This window comes from Leguminivora glycinivorella, chromosome 15, assembly GCF_023078275.1.
Source record: "Leguminivora glycinivorella isolate SPB_JAAS2020 chromosome 15, LegGlyc_1.1, whole genome shotgun sequence".
NCBI classification, from domain to species: domain Eukaryota; kingdom Metazoa; phylum Arthropoda; class Insecta; order Lepidoptera; family Tortricidae; genus Leguminivora; species Leguminivora glycinivorella.
In genome coordinates this window covers 1,729,237-1,749,922 of record NC_062985.1, presented here as the reverse complement: position 1 = coordinate 1,749,922, position 20,686 = coordinate 1,729,237, and the positions used below count along the sequence as shown (strand labels likewise).

The following is a 20,686-nucleotide window of genomic DNA, read 5'->3' as shown; positions in this document are numbered from 1 at the left end:
TTTAGGTACAGGGGGCAATTTCGATAAGGGGGCAATTTCAACTGATCGATTTTTTCCAGGTTTTATACTTTTAACTTGAGTTCCATATCAAAGTAAAATACATTATGTAATTTATGTCAAATGGGTAATTAATACAAATCAGGTAGGTCACAAACATTACTAAAGTATTCCTCCCTGGATCGTACCTGGCTCAAGTCCCATTATACCCGCTGCATTACCCCGTTAAACTGCAATGGAGACCTGTTGGGCCTAGGGTTTGCAAGATCCGCCGATTTTTCGGATCCGGATATTTCGGATCTTTAGATTTGCCGGATCCGGATATCCGGATATTTCGGATAAAACGGATCCGTGTTGAAAAGGTCACTTTTTATAGGGGTTTCGTCAAATCAAAGCTGCTGTTACCGAAATAAAATAATTTAAACTCACAAAACGACATAAATATAGTCTAATAATTGCTTCATTAACTTTTTAGACGAACTTTTAACATACAATTGTGTCGTTTAACTTCAAACTCGCGTAAATCGATTCGGTTTTAAGGACGATTATACAAAAAAAGCAGAATGGATTTACCAGAGTTTGAAGTTAAGCGACACAATTAATGTCACTCCCATTGTACAGGCCGTACAGCATACGAGTATAACATTAAACAGTAGGAAATTATTTTTGTTTAACATACATAAACTAATGCAGGGTAATTTAGTGTTGTTCACTAATACCTCCGTTTTACTGGGGCGTCTATCCGTAAACCACAGCCAATAAATACATCCATGCGAAATTGCAGATGTAGGAAAATAAGATAAAATAATATAATTTTATTGCGTTACACATATTAGACGTGAAAAATATGTTACACATATTTAGTTATCATGTACCATTTTCAATTGTTTTTCTGAACTTATGTGCAAAATGTCATTTGATATTTGCCAGTCGCTTTTCAGTGAAGCTCTAAGGCTGGCAGCGCACCTCCAATCCTCCTGTTGTTTTGGGTGTCCATAGGCGGGAGTGATCGCTTACCATCAGGCGACCTGTCTGCTAGTTTGCCTCCCATCTTATATAGCTTATAAAATAATTACGTATATAATTATATTAATTACTTCCATGATCTCTAATTCATCATTAAGCTAAGAAACATCCATGGCAATCGTTTCTTCTTTATAGAAAATTAATAATTTATCGTTATTCCTGCGGGATGCATCCAGTTAGAAACGAAAGCAGTTTTAAAAACAATGGTTTACTGTTCATTTTATTTAGTTTGTTAACATATAGTTTTATGGATTCATCGCATGGCGTAATGTACCAAACCTAACCTAGCTTGATATTCTGGAGTATTTAAATTAAATAAATGTGAATAAACATTTTAGGCGACAAAATACAGGAAATAATTCATAAATTTCATTCGAAAATTCTTTCTGACGTGAATAGATACCCATATTGAACGGATCCGTATTATCCGTTTTATCCGGATCCTTGGAGACCTCGGATCCGGATCTCAAATTTAACGGATATCCGGATAATTCGGATATCCGGATATCCGGATCTCAAACCCTAGTTGGGCCAGATACGACCCAGAACGAGGATCGCCATATGTATATGTCGCCATATGTATGTGTTCAATATGTATCCACTAAACATGTGACCCATCCTATAAGACCAGTGGACACTATTTAATAGTGAAAAAAATTAAAAAACCTGGTAAAAAAGATTTGTTAAAATTGCCCCCCTGTACCTTACACACTAAGTGACGTTTATGATAGAAGCTTCTAGCAAGTAGAGTTCAATAGGGGTTAAATTCTAGCAAATAGAGTTCATAAGGGGTTAAAAAAACAAACGGTAAAAACTAGGTAATTGCACATGTACATGGCTCGGTATGAAGAGGTACTTAACCCCGTTGGGTAAACGTGCAAATGTTTGTCAGCTGTGGGACTGTGGGTCTTGTTTGTTTTAACTTTGGCGTAAATTTGTTAAGCCCGCTTTAGGATCGGATAATCTGTTAAAAATGTTTGTCACTTTTTAAATAAAAGTTAGATAAACACGCATACAAATGGTATTTTAATCGTAGTTTATGTTTTATGGGCTATACCAAAAGATATATCATGAAAAATGTGTATATAAAACACTCTCAGCAACTTATTTACTTGATTGTGTGCTCAATAAAGGGATGAGACCGTTGGAGGTGATTATTTCTATGAGCCAATATATACAACTGCAACGTATTGAATGTTCTCCTACAAATTTCAATTGGGTCCGTCTGTATCAGCCCTATATCTATTACAAAGATATTAAGGTGAGATTGCAGATGACAGATGAAGGCACTAAGGCTCAAAAAATTTTGCCACCGAGTGAAACACAAACATTTTCACCACACCAACACAAACAAAATACTGACCATACAACATTAAAATAAATGAAAATCGTCAATTTATTCTATATTTATGATTCTAAATCCATATTTGTAGGTAAAAGCTATCAGTCAGCTTAAAACATCAAGTTAAAATTTGTATGAAATTACTTTGCACTATTGTGGATAAAATGCAATTTTGCTATCTGTTTTCGAATAGCAAAGAGAGCTTCTACCAGTTGGTGTGATGAAAAAATATTTATTTACAAAATGACAGTTGTCTCTTGCATGTTTACAAAACTGCAGATTGTACGCTAATATAGATGTTCGTATAATTTCATACTATACTTTTATTTCTCGCACGCTCGCAGGGATTGTATTATAGATTTATAGTACACCTTGCGTGTTGTGCTGAATGTAGGCGGCGGACATTTTCTTTTTTTTTATAATTAAATGGCTTCAGTCCATTATTGGAACTATTTCGCCAATGTCAAGGTGATATGAGCTAATATTAATTAGTGATTTTGGTACGGTAAGTACGACAGTGTGCGGTGAGTTGGCACTTGTAAATTAATAGCTAGATTTTACAAGAGCACGTGGACTACCGGCCGTTGACGACAAAAAAGAGGTTAAACGCGTTTCGAGATTAATTCTTCATCAGCTTCTCATTACAACATTAGTTAACTGCATAATAAGCTATCGATATTACACTTTAAACAGCATTAATGAGTAAAAGTTGACTGGTAGAGAATGCTTTAAAGCGTTAAGTCCGCTTTTTTGTACTGCAAGAATAAATAAATAAATAAAGAAAAATAAATTATTCACGAAACGATACCGCTAAGATGGCGCTCGAACCGAAAGTCTTAATTTTTTTTCTTCTCCTCAGCTGTTTTGCAAGAGTTGTGAATGTCAGCTGAGCAAGTTGACATTGACAGCTCTCGCAAAACTCCAGTTGTACTTTGTTCGTATAAAATATTGAAAACACGACATATTTATTCATCGTATGCTCGGATTATAGCATTATCCGTCGCACCACATGTGGTGTAGATACTGTAGCCGGCGGACATTTTCTTTTTATTCCTTTTTCCGCGGCATCCGGAGGACGCATGGTCGCCCGCAGAGATGAAAAGGATTTAAATTTAGATTGCGTGCGGACATTCCGTGTTTTTAAAGTATAAAATAGGCTAGTTTCCTATACTTAAAATAAAATATTTTATGTAGTGCACGAAATAAAGCACCACCTAATTAGAAGGAAAATATGGACAGTACTTATGTTTAAACATAATTTCTATTTAATAAGTCAATTTATGTAGGGTTTTAAAGATCTATGCACGTTCCTGTAAATGACGAATAACAGTTCGGGAGTAGAAAAATATGCATTAAAGTACTCATAAGTCAAAGAGAAAGATATAAAGTAAATGAATTGACCGTGACGTCACTCCTCACTCCTCAGTATTTCATAGTAATTCCATATTAGCAAATCGTTTTGACAGTTCTTAAAATGAAGCTGATTTGATTAGTAGGAAACTAGTCTATTAAAAGTATTGAGTTAGTCAGTTTTTGATGATTCGGAACAAGTCGATACCGGGACATGATATGTAGTTCAATTTGCATATCGCGGCTTGTAGGCACTAAACTTATATAAATTCGATTCGTTAGGCAATAACAAAACTATGGACTTATTTGTCTGAATTGTCTGAAATAAATTGAATTGATTGATTGAATAAAGTCCGTAATCCGTATCAACTAACACTGCACCGACTAGAGAAGAGCAGAGTGCAACAGTGTTTTTAGGGTTCCGTAGTCAACTAGGAACCCTTATAGTTTCGCCATGTCTGTCTGTCCGTCCGTCCGTCCGTCCGTCCGTCCGTCCGTCCGTCCGTCCGTCCGTCCGTCCGACCGCGGATAATCTCAGTAACCGTAAGCACTAGAAAGCTGAAATTTGGTACCAATATGTATATTCATCACGCTAACAAAGTGCAAAAATAAAAAATGAAAAAAAATGTTTTATTAGGGTACCCCCCCTACATGTAAAGTGGGGGCTGAAATTTTTTTCCATTCCAACCCCAACGTGTGATATATTGTTGGATAGGTATTTACAAATGAACAAGGGTTTACTAAGATCGTTTTTTGATAATATTAATATTTTCGGAAATAATCGCTCCTAAAGGAAAAAAAAGTGCGTCCCCCCCCCCTCTAACTTTTGAACCATATGTTTAAAAAATATGAAAAAAATCACAATAGTAGAACTTTATAAAGACTTTCTAGGAAAATTGTTTTGAACTTGATAGGTTCAGTAGTTTTTGAGAAAAATACTGAAAACTACGGAACCCTACACTGAGCGTGGCCCGACACGCTCTTGGCCGGTTTTTTTTTTAAACATTATATATTGCCTAAAGGGTTCTTAACTTTCCTAAATAATAATAGAAATGCTCGTTCTGGTCCTTATTGCACACGAAGCATTAGAACCTGACGTTCTAGACATGGAACGACTACGGATATTCTGAATGCTGAGTCCGAGTCCCACTTAGAACTTGTGTTTTTTTTTATTTGGGGAACCTTAAAGGGGGAGGCATATAAAAAAGGGAAAAAATGTACTGGTGTACCCACATAAGAAACAAATTAACCACAAAAATCTTTAAAATTCTGTTATTTTAAACTTTTTTTTTGCACCTCCTTTTATTTTTGAAGTTATGTTATTCTTATCTTTTTGCTCTATTTTTATTCTTTTTTTTTTACAACTTTTACTTTCTCTCTTTTACAGGAGCTGTCGTCGATTCTCGTTTAACCTCCACGAAGTTTACTTTTGACTTGTCTCCATGGTTTCTACCTGTAAGTTTTCTTTTTGGTTCTTTTTGTTTTATTATTTCTTTACTGTGTACTATTATTAATTAATTAATTTTACGAAATAGGTAATAGAAATGATGGATACAGAGATTATCTATAATTTTGAGTAAGTACTTAACTACATAGTTTTAAGCTATCCAAAGATAGATTATGATATAGGAAGGGTTTCCAAGACTAACACTTTAAATAATTACCACTTTAAATTATGTTAGCGGTGGTACTCCTGGGTAAATTGTTCTGCCATGTCAATGCCATGTAGATAAGATATCCGCCTAGTAAAACCCGGACCAGGAAACCTAAAATTTAATACTAAAATTTTAAGTGTTAAATAAGTGCTGACGCGCTGACGTCTGAAGAAACTAGGCCAAGTATAAATGAAAAGGTGTATATCGAAATGTTGTAGTCCTAACTGTCCTAAGGGGCACCCCAGAGGTGCAAAGGGCCTTCACAAGCTCGCGCCACGCCTTTCTATCTTCAGCGACCCTCGTGGCCTCGCTCCAGCTCAGACCAGCCGCTCGTAGCTCATTTTCGACGGACCGCTTCCATGAGTGAACAGGGCGCCCGGGGCCACGGCTTGCATTCTGCGGTTTCCAGTCGAAAGCAATGCTCGCATTATTTCTTCCCCCTCTCCGAAGAGTGTGTCCAATCCATCTCCATTTTCGTGTCGCGATTTCCTCGTCAATGGGTGTTTGCTGGCATATACTCCACAGGTATTGATTTCGGATAGTGTTTGGCCAGAAAACGCGAAGGATCGACCTCAGGGACTTGTTGACGAATACTTGGAGCTTTTTCGTTAGGCCCTTTGTCACTCTCCACATATCGAAATGCTTATAGCAAAATTGTAGACATAGCTATATGGATGTATTTGCAGTTTGCATACTAGAACGTAGGTACATTATAAAGGGAGCCGTCCACACCTATCAAACTACAACCCTACAACTTCGCCTCGCGACATTTACGAAACAAACACCTTCTCCGTTTCCACAAACTCAGGTGAACTAATCAACTGTAAAGGTCACAACAATCTCTCGTTTCAGCCATCGAGAAATGAGATATCGCTTACCTCGGATAAATTAATATCCGGGAGATATCTTTCCCGAGAGAGCTATTCGGAATAAGAGAGATGTGCACAATATAATGCGAATTAAATCAAGTGCTTGTAGAACAGCTTTGATGGATAAAACCTTGAGATTCTTGACTTGAGTTTTGTATACAGATTTGAACTTGCAACTACGATTTTAAAAATGAATAAACTATTAGCGGAGTGGATTGGAGTGTCAGAATGACCAAGCATTGGAATGTAATACTGACTTTTTGGTACAGTGAAAAGTTCATTTATGGAACCTATCCTAATACGATTCAAATCAAATGCTTGTAGAACATTCTTGATGGATACAGCCACGATTTTTTGACTTTAGTTTTAACATTTTGTTTCAACTGGTTCAGAAATTGCAACCGCAGTCTTATAAAAATTGATATTTTATTAAAATGGTAAATTGGAGCGACCGAATGACCAATCTTTGAAGCGTAAGTGAAAACGCTTGCAGCTCTAGCTATTACTGCTAGTGAAAATTGTATTCGGAATGTAACCCAGTAGTGAGCCTCATTTTCTATGGAATTTCGTACAGCAAGGCGTTTCAGAAATACAAATTATCTAAACAAAATCATTAGAAAACGTTAGGATTTACACTAGGGCTTCTGAAACAAAGACCTAACACTTGTAATAAATTTTCACTGTATTACTGTTTCGTGGACGTTTACAACAACGGCACGTTTTATCGTCTAGATAAAGCACGTTCGCTAAATGTGTAAGCCAGCGTTCCCACTTAAGCGTTGCGTGTCTCGGGGCGCGCAACGGACGTCCGCGCCACGCCACCTGAATGTATTTCAAAAAACGTCTCCTCAGTACATTTTGTATAGGAAGGACGTAAGACGCGCCCCAGGTGGCGTGGCGGCACTGGCGGCGGCGTGGCGCGCGCCGCGCCACTTGGCGGCGCGTCTTACGTCCTTCCTATACAAAATGTACTGAGGAGACGTTTTTTGAATTACACTGAGGCGGCGTGGCGCGGACGTCCGTTGCGCGCCCCGAGACACGCGACGCTCTGATGTGGCCGGTCTCTAAGGGCGGTAATAGCATAGCCTAGTTTGTTTACGTCAAAATTATAGAAACCAATGCGTTCACAATAACATTTTACTTACTTACTTGCTTGGCTTGCGCGATAACCCAATAGTATATTATATAACGGTAACGTTATGAAGGCTATAAAAGTTGAGTACCGCGGTTAGGCCACGAAGGCTTGCCGAGTGGCCTAAGTAAGGTACGAGACTTTTATAGCCTTCATAATGTTACGATTGTATACTATACTTTTTCTACGACAGCCACATACATACCTATTCGAGAATAATAAAATGGGTTAGTTACTTACTTCATGTAACGAATGGGAATATTTGTGTGGATCGTCGTACACTCTAAAAAATGAAGACCAACTAAGAGCAGTTTTCTCTTAGTTGACGTTAAGTTGATCACTACAATTACGATCATATATAATTCAAATAAAGCTGATTACTAAAAACAACAAGGGAATGTATGATTGAACTAATAACTTAGGTGTTTTGTTATTCCTAACCATTGTACACCTTGAATCAATTATGAACTTGTTAGGCATAACTATGTAACATAGGTTGATTCAATCCTTAGTTGAACTTACTAAGGTAATTTAGTTAACATAATTATTTCTCATGGAATTATTGAACAAGATCTTAATCGATTCAGTTACGTTGCAAAAGTAAGAGCAATCAAAATTACCTTATTTGATGTGTCTAAGATCTTATCAGGCTCGTATGGAATCAAGATGCTTGACTACGACTATCAAAATATTGATAGGAGCAACCAAATTTTTTTTAGAGTGTAGCATTGAGTATTCTGTCCACAATGTTGATGGCGAGAACTTGTTGCACAATTCTTCAAAATATGCCAACAACGCCGTTTCAGAGAAAGTTGAAACATTTTTTTGCAATTTCCATGTCAAAACAATCATAACATTTTTGGTACGCTTTATCTGACTTTTCATGTAACAAATTGTTGAGCGCCCATAGCCTTGATTTCTTCGGAAGTGCATTTTTCACCAGAATCACTCATAATTACTTATGTTTTTGCACAATAACGTCGAATTAAAACAAACTACACACCACCGAAATAGTTCAAATAGTTTCGTGATAAGTTTACAAATGTCAAACATACCATAGACAAGAGAAATAGAAAATAAGCCGGTTTTCAATTACGAAAACTGTGGTTGCGTTCAAGAATATTTAAATGTCGAATGTAAAATTATTGGATAAACTTATGATTTTTACCTTTGTTTTGCAATATCTAATATGTAAAACGCATTTAAGTTTATTTTTTCATCTTGATTTAAATTATGAACCTAAATATTATATTATTTATTAAAAGTTACTTATTACTGTAAATGAAAACATACCTGATAAATGGAAGTTGTGCTTTTAAAAAAAAATTAACAGAACTCCTATATTCATATGATTACTGCTAGCAGTAATCCTATGAACCTATAGACAAATAGACTTTCTCATCGTTACTCAAATGAACTTAATTTGGATACCGCTGACAATAATCTAATTGACAGATTTAAGTGCTGGAGTAGAAAAAATGAGTTATGGTCTCCAACACAGCACGCCACTTTGTCTTGAGGGATATCGCGCCAGCTTTCGCCGACGCTGAGCTCACGGAGGTTTACCTCTACATCCTTTCTATCCGCTCAACAATATTTTGGGTGACCAGCAGTCCGTCCCAAGTAGACAATTTTGACTGCCCGGTCTTCACCTATCCTTTCAAGGCGGTGAAGCCAATATCATTTTAATTAAGTAAATATAGGAGAATAAAGCCTGAAGCTTGAAATATTGAAGATATATCTCATTTGAAATAGTAGGATGAAATTGGCGGCGTGGTTCTCGACAAGTTGTCAGGTTATTAGTTTTGTCTACGTTAACTGTGCGACGAAGTATTGGTTTGGTACACATAGATAAAATAGATATAGATATTGCGACACGTGAAGGAAATTGATGGATTTATGAGCGTTATGCAAAATAAGTACAAAATTATAAATATTTTGAGTGTGTGCTTAAATATTTGGTGTGCACTTTTTATGTGATAATCAGAAAACTGGGAGTCAGTTGCAACTAATGGACATAAATGTCACTGGTTTGGACATTAAGTATTGTTAACTTTGATAATCCACTCGTGTTGCTAACTCTCAACAGAAAGGAAGACTAGCAAAATACGCCAAACTATAGTAGTCTATTTTATACATATCCGCTATGTGCAATGTGTATCACTTTCAAAATCGGCCATGCAGGATGTTCCAAAACCTATAAGCAAGAATTTGCGGATCCCTAATAATAAAAGCAGATGCAATATCGAGCGCGCTTCCATGGTGACGCTACGGCCTTGTTCAGGAAGCGAGGACGCTCTAGGACATGTCAAGGATAACAGGAATATTATATCGCACATCCTTTTATTTTATCGATGGGATGTATGTGTACATACAAAGAGTTTATGGAACTTTGAGGTACGTGGCGTTGACGACCGTATTGCAATCACAATGGTTTAAGATTTAAGAACGCTGCCTAGTTTGTCACTGCTCATACTTCCTATTAGGTACAGTGAGCTGCAAAATACCTCCAACACCTCTGGTGTTTCGGGTGTCCATGGGCGGCAGTGATCGCTTACCATCAGGCGACCTGTCTGCTCGTTTGCTCCTATCCCATAAAAAAAAGTGTGTGGCGAATTTATCAATGAATTCATTCATAATTTCTTCATACGAAGTTGCAAGGTTATGGTTCCTCCTGTTATCAAAATAGCTTAGGAATATTAAGGAGATCCTTATCGTTGGTAGATACGAAACGTAACATCACATCATTTTTTTTTTCGGTTATGGCTCCTCCTGTCATCAAATTAGCTTAGGAATATTAAGGAGATCCTTATCGTTCGTAGATACGAACGAAAGGAAGAACAAACGGTTCCAAGAAACAACATGAACGATAATAGAAGCAATAAGTCTGGAGAGTTTACAATCGTGACCGACACACATGTTTGTAAACTTCCGGAAGTGACAGTAGACAGAGTGTTTGGTGCGTAACGGGAAGTGTATTGACTCTTTATAGGTTTGAGAAAACGTGGAAGTGATCTTAGTTACCATCAGTAGAAATTATAATTCTTTCATGTTGATGGATATACAGATTATACAGAAATATAGCCGCCGGCAAGGAATCCACTCTTTGGCAGTGCGCATAAGAAAAGAAAAGAGGCAAAGCGCAAACCGGCAACCTTCAAATCAAGGGTGAACAGGCATCTTTTGGACGAACTCACTCCATCCAGGCCACGTCTTGCCTTTGGATAGTCTGTGGCCATGATGAGCCCATTTATAATAAAAAAAAATTGGTGGATATGAAGAGTCAACATTTTGGAATTTGTGCGTATCTAAAACATTTATACAATTCGTTTTTTTGTGAGCAAACGGCATGTGGAGGTCATTCAGCGCCCATTCTACAATATTTAAAAGAAGCTGTTCAGGCTTGTCACCATAAATACACTGCAAGATCTCTGTAATACTGAGAGCTTACGGTATCAACCGGCTTAGGCCGTTTTCATTTTCCGAATGGTCGCCGAAGTACACAACATAAAAAACCCAATTTATTGCGATTTAGATGATAAGACGCTTGAAGTTTCAGTAATAATGTTTAGCCCGATTGTATCATCGACATAAAGGCCTGGTTCGTTGATTTTGTAATTTAGTAGACTTTGAATTTGTAGCTGTTAGAATTGCAAGAGTAAAGCCCGAAATTGAGGAGAAGAAAATACCTTGCTCAGTCTTGCAAGTAAAAGTGGAGGGGAACCCCTTGAGCCTGGTCTTGATTTAAAACTTGACCATGCTGTCTTCAATGCGAAAAAACTAAATCATCATATTACCACGTGAACGTCCTGAACTGTAAAACTGCACGCTGTCACTTTTTTTCTGTGGCAGTTGAAAAATAACTGCAATCGGGGTACGTAGCCGAATGGCACAAACGTTCACGAAACGAAGCCCTCGTAGATATCTATCCCTATTGCTCTTGCGTATTGGCGCGACAGAGCTAGACTACCTTTTGCGGCGTTTCGTTTTCGTTTCGCGTCGCAGAAATGCCACTCGGCTACGGCACCAGGCCAGTCGTTCTACGCGAGAGTAGGTACAGTTAGCAAAACTACACGTTTTTATCTGAGGAGCGTTGCTGACTGTACTCGGATGAAGCTTAAAGCATAAACTCACTAGTTCCTCCACGTGCCTGGCTCACATGAAGCGGTGTTTGGTTCCTATTGCGAGTACGCACGTGCGGAAACTTGATGCACTTCGCTAATTAATTGCACAGTTAATTGAACTAGCCTTTAGGATGTTTACACATTTATTTAGTGCTTAACACTGGTTTATTTAAGGTTTCAAGACTCCTTTACTTTACACTTCGGGCAAAAATGCTTTCGTATGTCAGGATGTTCTCTTACCGATTTTCATGAAATGTTGTGAGTACTTAAATAAAATAAATAAATATTGGGGGACACCTTACACAAATCAACCTAGCCCTAAACAAAGCTTGTATTATGGGTGCTAGGCGACGATATACTTACTTATATAGATAAAATATCCAAGAAAAAACATCCATGACTCAGGAACAAATATCTGTGCTCATCACACAAATAAATGCCCTTACCGGGATTCGAACGGGACCGCGGCTTAGCAGGCAAGGCCACTACGCGCTAGGTCAGACCGGTTGTCAAAGGTGAGTCGGTTCATTTGTCAAATATTAGTAAACTTAGGTTTTGGAAATCTTTCAAAATGTCAGACTTGGGCCACGGGGCTTGCGAGGTCTACAGCTCACAGATTTTACTCTTGTTATTTTTTTTGCCTTTATTGGAAAATGTATACACTCATCAATTTATCCTGTAATGACTTCATCCCCCCTTTGAATTTTTTTGTATATTTTCGATAGCTGGCGAGAAAAAGAGAGTAGCAAAATGGTCTTGTCAATAAAAAATCAAGCCAAAATACTTTACCCTGAGAGTTTTGAATCATTCACGGTTATTTTTAACCCCCGACGCAAAAACGACGGGGTGTTATAAGTTTGACGTGTCTGTCTGTCTGTCTGTTTGTCTGTGTGTGTGTCTATCTGTGGCATCGTAGCTTCCGAACGGATGAACCGATTTAGTTTTTTTTTTGTTTGAAAGCTGACTTAGTCGGGAGTGTTCTTAGCCATGTTTCATAAAAATCGGTACACTATGTCGCGGTCAAGGGTTTTTTCAAAATTTTTATTTTGTAGTTAGGTTATCGTTAGACTTATATTGACAGGGATATAGACAGTGATTACCTTTTTGAATGATAACTGCGTCGAAATATCGGGAGCTCGACAAAAATCAAGAAGGTAATCACTAATCAGTTAATCACGGTCTATATCCCAGTCAATATAAGTCTAATACTTCACCCCGTTAAATATGACCTCCTTGTATTGCTGAAAGACTGAACAATACAAGGAAAATCGCAAATATGCTCGGTCGTTGCTTCCTTCCGTTTGAAGAACGTGATCACAAGGCGAGGCCCGAATGTCGATACTGACGCAGGGAAAATCACTTTTGGCGGCATTTCGTGTGTGAATGCTGTTTGTATACTAGTTATAGAGTGCGACTTCGTCTTCGTAATTCCTACAATGTCAGATAATGTATTGAAATTTGAAAGTGATATTATAAATGGTTTCTTGGATAACTGCGTAACTTCTTTCTAATATGATATACTTAGGCAGCAAACGAGCAGACGAGCCGCCTGATGGAAAGCAGTCATAAGCAACATCCTTTGAGGACCTTTGAACCTTTCTTTGTTTAAAAGTAGTCGTAAATGGTTGTTTCGTCAGGTACATTATGATCACCAATTAGTAGTAACTAGTAAGCAAATTTTTCTTAATTCATAAATCCTAATTCTCCAAAAAATACTGTTTTATAATTTGTTTTGCCTAATAAACCGTTCTTTAACTGAGGTCAGTGTGTGTCTATCTGTGATGATATCTCGTGAACGTCAGCTACCACCTGAGTTGGTAGGTACCAACTCAGGTGGTAGCTGACGTTCACGAGATATCATTATAAGATTTAAAAGCCTTAGCTCTTGTAACACGTCCGAAACTTTTCAATGAATATGTGGCTGTTTTGCGACGTATTTAAATATAATATTCCGCACGGACACTGTACAAAATTCTCATACATTAAATATTAAAGGGCGTCGAAACATAATTTGCTGGAAAAATCCGGAAAATGGGTTCGTTGACCCCATTAGGCTCCATTTGAAGGGAAATACGTGATAACGAGCTGTGAGGGCCCGAACTGAGCACTTACCCACTTTCAGACTTCCCACTTCATTGATTTGCACCCTCTGTTTGTTATCTTGGCTATCAATAGAGACATTTCCCAAGGAAAAGGAATTGGGCATTTGCGCGAAAAATGATTCAATTTTTTTTTCTTGGATAGGTAAATTTAATGTTTTTCCTACTCAGAATCACAAGCCCTTTCGATTCTACTAGGTAAAAAGGTCTCGTTTTTTTGTCCTAGATTGAAAGGGCTCGTGATTCTGAGTAGGAAAAAATACAATTGACCTATAATAGAAAAAAAATTGTGATTGTTCTTGCGAAATTGCCCCAATATAAGGCGAATAATAGAAAAAACTTAATTCCTCTGTAGTAGTTGTCTCCACTCTGGCATGACTGACATGACGAGGTCATTATAAATGAGGTTTATTCGACATATATTATAGAAGCAGAAGATTAGACTTAATGCGCAACAGATATGTCTAACTACCTTTAATTAAAAAAGTAATGTTGCAGTGTAAAATAGTGTAGAATGAAACAGGGTATGCTCATGATTACTTACTTATTTTACAAGTACCTGTGTTACCGCTAGTCGTAAATGGGCCATTTTTCCAAAGTTTTCCACCTCACTTTTTTCTTGGATTTGGAAATTTTTATGTGTTTTCCACTCAGAATCGCGAGCTCCTTCAATCCTGATAGGTGAAAAAAGTTTCCCAAGGTTTTTTTTCCAATTCCGTTACAATTTTTTCATACATTTTGTATGGCGGTAACGGAATGGAAGGTTCGAAAAATGTATGGAAATCTTTGGACATCTTTTTTCTTCTATCAGGATCGGAAGACCTTGCGATTCTGAGTAGGAATCGCGTAAAAATACCCATGTTGCCAAAAAAGTGTGGTGGACAACTTTGAAAAAAAAAATGGCCCAAATGCCTATATTGCGGAGTCTACGAGGGACGTTCCACGGGCCCAAATGATCCCGACCTGACGTAAGGGAAATCATTATTTTCAACATGTCACGCGTGAAAGGCGTTTTATTTATATACCGCAGGGTGCGTAAGGTCAACGCAAAGCTCTGAAAATATTGCAATATTTGTTTCACAAACATAAATTCAGGAGTAGGCTCGAAGGCGTAGTCAAACCAAAGATTTCTTGCTTGCCTTACTTTTTTTTTGATAACATTCATCATGCAATTTTCTTAATTTGATCAGACAAAGTCTACTCCTTTCAACTTTAGCTTCTAAGTACTTCATGTTTGTTTTTAATAAAAATAAGTAGTTAAGGTACATTTTTAAGGCGGTATCTGATTATTTTTAAAACTTGCCTTGGAACTTTTACCGCGTAGAACTCATTAAAAACTTTAGTCCCGTTATCACCTTCTTACACAATATAAAAACCTTAATTATGTTTAAAAATATTAGGACCACCTTCAGAAGGAATGCATTTGCATAGTTTTTTGTGCGTCAGTAATTAAGTACTTAACGATAGGGATCTTGTTTAAAAATATTAGAAGTATATGTATGTACAGTCAAGTGCAAAACTTATTACACCGGACTAAGATGCTAATATGGAACATATTTTTCAGTAAGATGTGTACCTGTACACCCATATTTTTAAACTTGACTGTATAGGGATCTTCTATACATACGTATACTTACCTCTTACATATGCGTAGTGGAAATAGATATGGTCCGTCATTTATCGTGGAACAATATATTTTAGTCTCCCCGAACCCAAAGATCAAAAAGATAGCGGGATGATCTGGCCCCTATTTCTCCATCTTGACAAATGTCGGCGACATATGTCGGCTGACAATCCGACACATTGTCGACGACATGTGACAATCTCATAGAAAAATTGTGACAGTTGTCCCCGACAAATGTTTCGTGAAACAGAGGTCAACTTTTCCAAGTTGACACTTTTGTCGAAATGTCGCTAATTCTTGACAGGACTTTAGAGAGCGGTCGAGAATTTCTTGACAATTGTCGAGTTTTAGGGATAGTTGCAAAATGGCGTTATATAATTATACCTAGATATTTTTCTGGCACGAACGAAGTGACACTAGTGACTTTTAGTATAAGCTTGCTTGCTTTTAGTATAAATTTGCTTCCTTCCGATATTTAGTCCATAGATAACTTACATTATAATATGTCATTAATTATTAAAATTATGTCGTTAATTATTGCCCTGACTCTTGAGTAGTTTTATGTGCTCTGCCTACCCCGTTTAGGGAATATGGACTTGAATTTATGTGTATATAACATAAAAGGTTAAAAACAAATTTCAAATGTTTGTAAATAAATTGACAATAATAATAAAAAGAACCACATTTTAATAGTTTACATAATTTCTTACATGATTATTCAAGATTTTATGTATAGATATTATCATTGGGGGTAATTAATAACCTTATGTTATGTAAGGCTATTTGTCGATAAACGGATTGTCGATGTTTTTGTTTTGTCGAATACTAACAACGACGTTCGTGCCAGAAAAATATCTAGGTATAAATATTATATACTAAGTATATATTATACTTTGTGGTTATAGTTCAAATGGATTAGGTAGTATTTTCGATAAAATATTCTAGTCAGCCTAAGTTTTTTCTTGCTTACAATATCGTTTTCAACCAATTCACACAAAAATTAACAAATTATATTAGTACCTAAACCTTCCTTATTCAAATACTTTTGTGATAGATGAAAACCATAAGAAAATGTGTTTAGTCGTTTTTGAGTTAATATCCCTAAGTTTAAAGATATATATTTTGGTGGGGTTTAAAGTATTATTTATTTTATGTTTAGCGTACTCTTTGGTTATTTGATAACATATAAAACGTCCGTGATTAAATTACCCTAATGTTATAAATTAAACACGTTCACGTTACAAAAATATGACTATTTAAAAAAGAAAAGATAGTTTATTTATAATTATACCTATAAAACATTACGTGTCTACGTTTAAGAAAGTAAAAATATTTTTTTATTAAAAGTTCCATGAGACTACCCGACGAGTACCCGTTAGCTAATAGATATTTACTATTTTGGCACTTCGGTAGCGACACATTTGCTTTTATATATGGCCGGTATGGATGATTTATTATTTTTGATGGCAAGAAAAAAAAAAGCTAAGATAACCGCTCGCCGCAGACATAACACGACGAATTTGAAATGGATTTTCATGATGCCGAATGTTACCTATAGCGAATCCATACTAATATTATAAATGGGAAAGTGTGTGTGTATGTTTGTCTGTCCGTCCTTCACAGCAAAACGGAGCGACAAATTGTCTTGATTAAAAAAAAAAACATTTATTTCAGACTCAAGGTCCATAAACGGTTAGTAGAACATTAAAACTCTAAAGAACTAATATTAATGTTAGTAAGACATTTCCTAATGAAGACTTAAAAAACCGGCCAAGAGCGTGTCGGGCCACGCTCAGTGTAGGGTTCCGTAGTTTTCCGTATTTTTCTCAAAAACTACTGAACCTATCAAGTTCAAAACAATTTTAATAGAAAGTCTTTATAAAGTTCTACTTTTGTGTTTTTTCATATTATTTTAAACAGTCATATGGTTCAAAAGTTAGAGGGCCCGGGGGCACACTTTTTTTTCCTTTAGGAGCGATTATTTCCGAAAATATGAATATTATCAAAAAACGATTTTAGTAAACCTTTATTCATTTTTAAATACCTATCCAACAATATATCACACGTTAGGATTGCAATGAAAAAAAAGGTACTCCCCACTTTACGTGTAGGGGGGGTACCCTAATAAAACATTTTTTTCACCTTTTATTTTTGCACTTTGTCGGCGTGATTGATATACATATTGGTACCAAATTTCAGCTTTCTAGTGCTAACGGTCACTGAGATTATCCGCGGACGGACGGACGGGCGGACAGACAGACATGGCGAAACTATAAGGGTTCCTAGTTGACTAAGGAACCCTAAAAATTAAAACAATTCAAACTTAAAACCTACATAGCGACAGCGTGCAGCATTTGCCATCGGTTGAGCATGGGGCCATTTTCACGTGGAGATAGTTGAAGGGATGGAGAGTGACATAGTATAGGTATAAAGTACCGGGCAATGATAGTACATTAAGTATGACACAAATGTGCTAGTTTGGTCAATGTCAATACACATGAAGTGATATTGTGCGTGCAAGCGAAGCGAGTGCGCATAAGAGAACCAATGTGTGTAATTTTTATTTATTTAAAACCTGTGTTTAAAACAGAATTATGAATATGTGGTTCGTAGATCAACAAATCCTATCTAAGTAAATGACCAATGCACATGTATTGTGTTTCATACGTTTTACGAAAAAACAAACAAAATTTACATATTAATTAGATTTTATTGGCTAAAACAGTTAGTAAAAGTCCAAAATGTGACACGTTGTCCGCCCCACCCGGCGCTTGCTCCACGGATATAATGTGAGTGTGACCAATTTTAAATGGAGCCGTATCCATGTTGTTAGCGGCTAGTTTCAATATCAAGTCTATCGGGTTATCATACAATACCCGTAACACAAGTGCGGTAGTTTAATAAAAAGCCACACAGTGTAATTTCTTATGAGCCTAAAAACGGTTCAATAATATCATTGTTATGAGCAAGTGTGTTGAAATAGTACATTTCGATACAAGTGCGATTAATAAGAAATTCTAAAAACGAGTGGCGATAAAAGTGGCGTTACACGTTCATACAAAAAAATCAAAAAATGTGATAAATAACATTATATTTATTATATTATATACCTACCGGTCATAAATTTGATACAACCCGGTACTGTACACGTAACGTCAAGCGTAAAAAAAAATATGGGTATACAGTCGAGTTTATAAATATGTGCACATTTTTCACCTTATTGCAACGAGTTAAGGTGAAGAAATGTACACATATTATTATTAATAAACTCGACTGTACACATCTTACCCAAAAATATGTCCCATAGCATCTCAGTCCGGTGTGATAAGAGCGTAGTATATGAGACATATTTATGAGACGATTATTTCGATACCTATTTTTGCACTTGACTGTACTATAGCAGCAAGAAGAGCGCGATTACTATATTTGTCTCGCATTAATAATTTGCGCGTATAATTAGAACGACGCGACGCAGGTACATTGCGGTCCTACTTAGTTGACCGGTTTTTTCTGTCTACGGGTTAATTTATCGTGTGACAATTGTAGATTTTGGTGAAACCAAAACAATATGTCAATGTCAATTTTTCTTGACATATGTCGGATTGTCACGATGGAGAAATAGGGGCGGACGCATTCTACCCAAAATGGTGGGAAAACGCCGTCGAAAGGGTCGAGTGGAAAAACACACGACACTAAAGGCCGCTTGCACCACCAAATAAAGGTTAGTGGGCTGTCAACTGTCAAATTCCATATAAAATGGTGGGTTAAGCTCGGGATAACCCTCCATTTTCGGTGGTGCAAGTGACCCTAAGAGGCTAAAAAAATATATACCTACTTCCCTATTTTTTATTTGCTGCACGTCTCTTACGTAAACGTTCTTAACGATATAATTTACTGACATTTCTCACATAAATTAAATTCCATTTGAATTTATAAACCAAGATTACATAGATGATTATCTCCAAAATGATAACGAGGTTATTCCAGCAATACGTACTTTAAGACATGGGAATAAAGTTCATATTATTATGGACGTTAGTTTGCTTTCTGTTGTGAGTATAATTATGATTTATGACTGTTTAAAGATTAAATAATCTCGCTCATTAACTTGGCCATTGTTTCTTGTTTAAGTTGGAAGAGAGCTTTTTAAATTAAAAAGTGGGTTTTAACGCGTTTTAGTGTTGTAAAAACGAATAATATCATATTACACGATGGACGAGTGAAAACCGCTTTATGTTTGATAGTTTTTGCATGACAGCGTGAGGTTTAAACATTCCGATTTACACATTATTTTACTTAAACCTGTCATCGTTACTTTTCCAGCCATTTTAAGACATGAAAGTTTAACTACATCTCCCATGGATCTTCCAATTGCTAATTTACTATTTACTTCACAGTTATAGTTCTAGTTAGATTAGCATGACACTTTTCCTCAGCGAAGCGAACCTTTTTTTATCTGTTTTTTTTTTTAACTTTATTTTGGAGCCTTGGTCCATGGGACTATGCCGGCTCCGTTAGGCCACTTCATACTATCAACAATAAATATACAAACTCATTATAAAAAATAAGTCAAAACAAAAGTAGCTAAAAAAAAAACAACCGAATTTGTATATTTATCTATAAAAGAAACTATATACAAATTCAGCAGTCTTTGACAGGGGTTCCGCGAGAATTGATTGGAACACCCCTATGTCGGTCATCGTGTATTCGTGGACCTCAAAGAGCTGCATTCTCTTCGCTCGAGTCCGGACACACTCCATAAGGAAGTGATGCACATCCTCAACAGTTCCAGAAACTTCGCAGTTGGGCGAATCGGTTTTCCTCATCAGATGTGCAAACTTATTCATTGCAATGTGTCCGGACCGAAGTCTGTGTGCCTGAATAGTATCTAGTCGCTTCAATGAGCCAACTTCCCACCAGGGGATTCGAGGAGGCTCACGCTGTATGGTCCTGTACCAGATGCCCTTCTCTTGGGAAGGAAGCGAACCTTCAACAACCATTGACACATTGTACCTCTATTGTGTAATAATGTGGAATTTACTGATTTACAGTGAACTCCTATTATAATTTTCACATGAAAAGAAATACACAGCGATGAATTTTCATATATCGACATTGACACATATTTGTAATCCTATTTAATCGTCACTTTGAAAAGAGTGTAGAATCAGAAATCAAACGCCTACATTGTAAATCTACAGAAGATTTTACCAATTTACCAATTTTCTGTAACAGACTTCAACAGCTGAAAGTATCTAACAGCTACAAGTATTTAAATAAATAATAAAGAAATATTGGGGGACCTTACACAGATCAACCTAGCCCCAAACTAAGCAAAGTTTGTACTATGGGTTCTAGGCGACGATATACATACTTATATAGATAAATATATACTTATATACATAGAAAACATCCATGACTCAGGAACAAATATATGTGCTCATCACACAAATAAATGTTGGAAGCCG

General features: G+C 36.6%; 2 protein-coding genes across 2 annotated transcripts in view; both read left to right on the top strand.

Annotated features, from left to right (window-relative positions):
• Positions 1-20,686, top strand: part of LOC125233768 (beta-ureidopropionase-like) — a 494,359-nt gene that overhangs the window by 232,206 nt on the left and 241,467 nt on the right. The window lies entirely within an intron of this gene.
• Positions 1-20,686, top strand: part of LOC125233778 (tumor necrosis factor alpha-induced protein 8-like protein) — a 109,364-nt gene that overhangs the window by 53,393 nt on the left and 35,285 nt on the right. The window contains exon 2 of the mRNA XM_048139874.1: positions 5,103-5,170. Coding sequence (XP_047995831.1) covers positions 5,158-5,170 — 13 coding nt within the window. The 5' untranslated portion in view covers positions 5,103-5,157. The remainder of the gene's footprint in view (positions 1-5,102; positions 5,171-20,686) is intronic.